This window comes from Drosophila biarmipes, chromosome 2L (genome assembly GCF_025231255.1).
Source record: "Drosophila biarmipes strain raj3 chromosome 2L, RU_DBia_V1.1, whole genome shotgun sequence".
In the NCBI taxonomy this organism is placed as follows: domain Eukaryota; kingdom Metazoa; phylum Arthropoda; class Insecta; order Diptera; family Drosophilidae; genus Drosophila; species Drosophila biarmipes.
This window is the reverse complement of record NC_066612.1, coordinates 23674420-23681738: the sequence shown is the minus strand read 5'-3', so window position 1 is coordinate 23681738 and position 7319 is coordinate 23674420. Positions and strand designations below refer to the sequence as shown.

The window sequence follows — 7319 nt, the reverse complement described above, 5'->3', positions numbered from 1 at the left end:
TTTAGGTATTTTTTTATTTGTTTCAAGTTGTCCCTTGGCTACATGCAAAATTGGCTGTGAGAACACACTCGGCAATAGTTTTCTGATTGTTAAAAATATAATTAACTTAAAATGTGGTATTTGTTCGATGTTTTCTTATATTTATTATGTCTTTGCTTAGCGCAGTCCAGCTTTTGGGGCATTGTTATTAATAGTTTTCACTACATTTTGCTAATATCCGTCCCATATATAAATTCCATTGAGGCCTGAGACCACACTTAAGTTAATATTAAAGAAAAAATATAAAAAGTACATGTTTTAATATTTTTCTTGTTTTTTATAAGACGTTATGCATTCCTTAGCAGCTATGTCTAATTTATAAATAGCGCTTAAAAGTTTTTATATTTTTTGTTGATGTTTGAATGTCTTATGTTGATCGTGGTTGTTCCATATAACGCTACTCTTTCTCAATACATGCCGACATTCAAAACGAAATTTGTTAAAAAACATTTGATAAAAAAAAAATAAAATATATTGTAAAAAACTAATATTATATATTAGCTTTATCTAATATTTCAAAATACTCTAAACAATTTTCAGAAATATATACATATAGCTACAAACTGTTTATTTTGCGTCCCTATTAAAAAATATCTTGGAGGTTGCACTGCAGTTAAAATTATAAAGAAAATATATGAAATTTTGTTTATTAAACAACCAACAGATTCATTAGCCCAGTTAATATTTTTTTATGCTGCATTTAGTATTTTTTTTTATTTTTTCTGTTTGAAAGTCTTGACCATCGGTACCGCACAGCAGCTGTCACATAAAAAACCCCGGGAACTCAAATCAAAAGACAATTTCCGACTACTATTAAATTCATCAAGGCAGTACAAATTGGAAAAAATGAATTAACAATTATTCAATTCACTTAAAAAAACGGGACGGAAAATAATTTTTCTTTATTTTTATGTTAAAGCCTCCAGATAAAATTAGTATTTCATTGAATTAATTTGTGGTCCTGAAAAGGACCGATTTGTACAAATTATGTTAGCGCACTGGCAGCCAGTTGAAGCCGTCTCGACCTAAGCACGCTCGCCGCGAATGCGACGGGCCAACTGGATGTCCTTGGGCATGATGGTGACACGCTTGGCATGAATGGCACACAAGTTGGTATCTTCAAAGAGGCCTACTAGATAGGCCTCGCTAGCTTCCTGCAGAGCCATCACCGCCGAGCTCTGGAATCGCAGGTCAGTCTTGAAGTCCTGAGCGATTTCACGCACCAGACGCTGGAAAGGCAGCTTGCGGATCAGCAGCTCGGTACTCTTCTGGTATCGACGGATCTCACGCAGGGCAACAGTTCCAGGGCGGTACCGATGAGGCTTCTTCACGCCTCCGGTGGCGGGAGCGCTCTTGCGAGCGGCCTTAGTAGCCAGTTGCTTACGTGGCGCCTTGCCACCAGTCGATTTGCGAGCGGTTTGCTTGGTACGGGCCATTTTCGAATTCACTGCTGTTCACGTTCACTTCACGTTTCAAAACACAATAAACGATAGCCGCATTTGCTACCTCCTTATATAGCAAAACGGGGAGGGTTGAAAAGAGAGGGAAGCAGAGTCCATCTCAGTTGTCGAGCGGAGAGCGAGACGAACATATCTTTCGGACTCGCTCGTGTTTCTGGGGGTTTAGGTATAAATATGAGCTCGTCGAAAATTTGGAAATAGTTCTTCAGTGACTTTCGTACCGTGCAGTGTGTTAACAGTAGAGAAGAGAAGTGAAATATGACTGGTCGTGGTAAAGGAGGCAAAGGCTTGGGAAAAGGAGGCGCCAAGCGTCATCGCAAAGTGCTGCGTGACAACATCCAGGGTATCACGAAGCCAGCTATCCGCCGTTTGGCTCGTCGTGGCGGTGTAAAACGCATCTCCGGACTTATATACGAGGAAACACGAGGCGTTCTGAAGGTGTTCTTGGAGAACGTTATCCGTGATGCCGTCACCTACACCGAACACGCCAAGAGGAAGACCGTCACCGCCATGGACGTTGTGTACGCACTGAAGAGGCAAGGCCGCACCCTGTACGGCTTCGGCGGTTAAAAAACTAGTACAGCTTGTACTTTTTCAGCAATCGGTCCTTTTCAGGACCACCATTTAAATTTCCAAAGGAGACACATTTTCCAATAATGCTTTGATTTGAAAGTTGATGCTTCATAAATAATATATGTTTATTGAACCAAAATGAAATTTGAAATGAAAGTAGTTCAGGTAGATACACATCTATTTTGTACAGGCTGTGCCGCAGATACAGCATTGACGGAAATTCGCCATTTTGCGATGAACCTCTTAGGTCTTATTCTGTCCGACTGCTATAGGACCAACGCTTATACAAAATCGACATCAGTTTCCCACACGTCCTTATACTTATTGTTTTAATAATATGGTATTAGTATTGAAAATTCTTCAATTCTTTGGTAACACCTTGGTCGTCCTGAAAAGGACGGTTGGGTTTGTTTATGTTTGTTTATGTACAAGTATGTATCAAACGTTTAAGCCTTCTTCTCGGTCTTTTTGGGCAACAGAACAGCCTGTATGTTGGGCAACACTCCACCCTGGGCAATGGTGACGCCGGAGAGCAGCTTGTTCAACTCCTCGTCGTTGCGGATGGCCAGCTGCAGATGACGCGGGATAATCCTAGTCTTCCTGTTGTCACGAGCAGCATTTCCAGCCAACTCGAGAACCTCAGCGGCCAGATATTCCATCACAGCAGCCAGGTAAACTGGACGCCGGCACCAACTCGCTCGGCATAGTTGCCCTTGCGGAGCAGACGGTGAATACGGCCTACTGGGAACTGAAGACCGGCACGGTTGGAGCGGGACTTCGCCTTTCCCTTCACTTTGCCACCTTTTCCACGACCAGACATTTTGCTTTACGAGTATTTCACTTAGTTCACTTTACACACTGAAAACGAATGCTCGACGAGCCCCGGGTAGCCACTATTTATACTTTTCCGTCTGCCTGCGCGTTCAGTTAGGGGTGGGTGCCCCAGACCTGAAAACATGGCTCGAGAAAAAGTATAAAGTTGAACGCGCTTGGGCACCATTATGATCAGTGAGTTGTGTTTGTGAAATCATAAGTGAAGTGAATAATGCCGCCGAAAACTAGTGGAAAGGCAGCCAAGAAGGCTGGCAAAGCCCAGAAGAACATCACCAAGAGCGACAAGAAGAAGAAGCGCAAGAGGAAGGAGAGCTACGCCATCTACATTTACAAGGTCCTGAAGCAGGTCCACCCCGACACGGGCATTTCGTCGAAGGCGATGAGCATCATGAACAGCTTTGTGAATGATATCTTCGAACGCATTGCTGCCGAGGCTTCTCGCCTGGCTCACTACAACAAGCGCTCGACTATCACCAGTCGGGAGATCCAAACGGCTGTTCGCCTACTTCTGCCCGGAGAGTTGGCGAAGCACGCCGTCAGTGAGGGAACCAAGGCTGTCACCAAGTACACCAGCTCCAAGTAATTTTCTCCTGCTGCGTATGGGGAGGAAGATCCAAAAAGGCCCTTTTCAGGGCCACAACATATTTAACCAAAGAAACTAAATTTTCAGCTTGCCGTTTGCCAATAAAATGCGTGATAAAAGTTCAATTTGTGTTTTTTTCTGAAGAACTTTGGAGCCATATATACTTTCCATTTAGATACTCTGGTAAAGCAGCTAAAATTAATGCGGCTACAAGGGTACACTTATAATTATTTGTATTAAGACACAAGTTATGACATATTCTTATTACATATTTCTTTTTTAATCATAAACTAATCGAGTCCAATTAAATGTGGAAAAATGCGAATGTAAACGAACGTTGTAGCCCTGAAAAGGGCTTGTTTAAATTTCAGATTTCAAAATCTAAAATTACGATTGCGAGCATGTACCAGGTACTGTACTTTTTCACAATTTACTTCTTGGCAGCCGTAGTCTTGGCTTTCGGTTTCTTAGCGGTAGCAGGCGCCGCTGCTTTCTTCACCGCCTTTTTGGGCTTAGCAGAGGCCGCTGGCTTGGCCTTTGCTGCTTTTGCTGCCTTCGGCTTCACTGCGGTCGACTTGGCCTTCGCTGCTGCTGGCTTCGCCTTCACGGTTCCAGTTTTCTTTGCATCCTTGGCCTTCGCCTTCTCTGTTTTCTTCTTCTCTGCGGTCTTTTTGGTGGCCACAGCCTTCTTAGCCTTGGGCTTCTTGTCGGTAGCTGCGGCGGCAACTTTCTTGGCGGTGGCTCCGGTCTTTTTGACGGCTACCTTCTTGCTTTTCACCTTCTTCTCAGCAGACGCAGGCTTCGGCTTCGGATCCTTCTTGGCGGAGGCCGACAGTTTGAATGAACCAGACGCGCCTTTTCCCTTTGTTTGGATCAACTTTCCATTGACCACGGCAGATTTCAAGTATTTCTTTATGAATGGAGCCAGCTTCTGGGCATCGCATTTGTAGGTGGCGGTGATGTATTTCTTGATTGCCAGAAGAGATGAGCCACCTCGTTCCTTCAAATTCTTGATAGAAGCGTCCACCATTTGTTGAGTTTGCGGATGCGATGGCGGGGCAGCGGCCTTCTTTGCTTTTAAGGCAGCGGAACCAGATGCCTTTTTGGTGGCCAGCTTCTTCTCAACTGGCGCTGGGGGAGCAGCCACTGGGGAAGCGGACGTTGCAACTGCAGAATCAGACATTTTTTTTCACTAAACTACACTTTTTTGTATAGAAAACGGAGCGCGCGCTTGTGACCAACCTCCTTCGTTCGAATGAGAATCGAGGAGGAGAGCACTTCAACTGTGAGTCTGGCATCAGTCATTTGCTCTGCTAATTTTTGCTTGAAGTGCAAACTTATTTTCTTATTTTCAGGGCTTAAGATACTAAAACTAAATAATTTTTTTATCGTTTTACATTCAAAAACGATAAATTAAGAAGGTAATGTGCTAGAAATGTTATGTTCTTGTTTTTGTAACCTTTTATAGCCGTATCAACTTCAAGATTGACATTCGTAACATGAATAATTACTTTAAAAAAACATTTTAAAATAAGATTTCTAGAAATATTTTGTAACTTGCTAAGGAAAAATGAAGTTTGAACATTTTACTTTAAGTAATACTACAAGTCTTTATACTTATTATTACTTTAGGTATTTTTTTATTTGTTTCAAGTTGTCCCTTGGCTACATGCAAAATTGGCTGTGAGAACACACTCGGCAATAGTTTTCTGATTGTTAAAAATATAGTTAACTTAAAATGTGGTATTTGTTCGATGTTTTCTTATATTTATTATGTCTTTGCTTAGCGCAGTCCAGCTTTTGGGGCATTATTATTAATAGTTTTCACTACATTTTGCTAATATCCGTCCCATATATAAATTCCATTGAGGCCTGAGACCACACTTAAGTTAATATTAAAGAAAAAATATAAAAAGTACATGTTTTAATATTTTTCTTGTTTTTTATAAGACGTTATGCATTCCTTAGCAGCTATGTCTAATTTATAAATAGCGCTTAAAAGTTTTTATATTTTTTGTTGATGTTTGAATGTCTTATGTTGATCGTGGTTGTTCCATATAACGCTACCCTTTCTCAATACATGCCGACATTCAAAACGAAATTTGTTAAAAAACATTTGATAAAAAAAAAAAATAAAATATATTGTAAAAAACTAATATTATATATTAGCTTTATCTAATATTTCAATATACTATAAACAATTTTCAGAAATATTTACATATAGCTACAAACTGTTTATTTTGCGTCCCTATTAAAAAATATCTTGGAGGTTGCACTGCAGTTAAAATTATAAAGAAAATATATGAAATTTTGTTTATTAAGCAACCAACAGATTCATTAGCCCAGTTAATATTTTTTTATGCTGCATTTAGTATTTTTTTTTATTTTTTCTGTTTGAAAGTCTTGACCATCGGTACCGCACAGCAGCTGTCACATAAAAAACCCCGGGAACTCAAATCAAAAGACAATTTCCGACTACTATTACATTTTATCAAGGCAGTACAAATTGGAAAAATGAATTAACAATTATTCAATTCGCTTAAAAAAACGGGACGGAAAATAATTTTCTTTAATTTTATGTTAAAGCCTCCAGATAAAATTAGTATCCCATTGAATGTAATTTGTGGTCCTGAAAAGGACCGATTTGTACAAATTATGTAAGCGCACTGGCAGCCAGTTGAAGCCGTCTCGACTTAAGCACGCTCGCCGCGAATGCGACGGGCCAACTGGATGTCCTTGGGCATGATGGTGACACGCTTGGCATGAATGGCACACAAGTTGGTATCTTCAAAGAGGCCTACTAGATAGGCCTCGCTAGCTTCCTGCAGAGCCATCACCGCCGAGCTCTGGAATCGCAGGTCAGTCTTGAAGTCCTGAGCGATTTCACGCACCAGACGCTGGAAAGGCAGCTTGCGGATCAGCAGCTCGGTACTCTTCTGGTATCGACGGATCTCACGCAGGGCAACAGTTCCAGGGCGGTACCGATGAGGCTTCTTCACGCCTCCGGTGGCGGGAGCGCTCTTGCGAGCGGCCTTAGTAGCCAGTTGCTTACGTGGCGCCTTGCCACCAGTCGATTTGCGAGCGGTTTGCTTGGTACGGGCCATTTTCGAATTCACTGCTGTTCACGTTCACTTCACGTTTCAAAACACAATAAACGATAGCCGCATTTGCTACCTCCTTATATAGCAAAACGGGGAGGGTTGAAAAGAGAGGGAAGCAGAGTCCATCTCAGTTGTCGAGCGGAGAGCGAGACGAACATATCTTTCGGACTCGCTCGTGTTTCTGGGGGTTTAGGTATAAATATGAGCTCGTCGAAAATTTGGAAATAGTTCTTCAGTGACTTTCGTACCGTGCAGTGTGTTAACAGTAGAGAAGAGAAGTGAAATATGACTGGTCGTGGTAAAGGAGGCAAAGGCTTGGGAAAAGGAGGCGCCAAGCGTCATCGCAAAGTGCTGCGTGACAACATCCAGGGTATCACGAAGCCAGCTATCCGCCGTTTGGCTCGTCGTGGCGGTGTAAAACGCATCTCCGGACTTATATACGAGGAAACACGAGGCGTTCTGAAGGTGTTCTTGGAGAACGTTATCCGTGATGCCGTCACCTACACCGAACACGCCAAGAGGAAGACCGTCACCGCCATGGACGTTGTGTACGCACTGAAGAGGCAAGGCCGCACCCTGTACGGCTTCGGCGGTTAAAAAACTAGTACAGCTTGTACTTTTTCAGCAATCGGTCCTTTTCAGGACCACCATTTAAATTTCCAAAGGAGACACATTTTCCAATAATGCTTTGATTTGAAAGTTGATGCTTCATAAATAATATATGTTTAT

At 42.0% G+C, this 7319-nt stretch overlaps 1 protein-coding gene across 1 annotated transcript; it reads right to left on the bottom strand.

Moving 5' to 3' along the window:
- Positions 1–1049: 1049 nt before the first annotated feature.
- Positions 1050–6660, bottom strand: LOC122818061 (uncharacterized). Its single transcript, XM_050885053.1, is given in 2 exon segments — positions 1050–1481; positions 6183–6660. Coding segments are annotated over 2 exon segments (828 nt in total). The 5' UTR covers positions 6594–6660; the 3' UTR covers positions 1050–1064.
- Between the last annotated feature and the right edge of the window lie 659 nt (positions 6661–7319).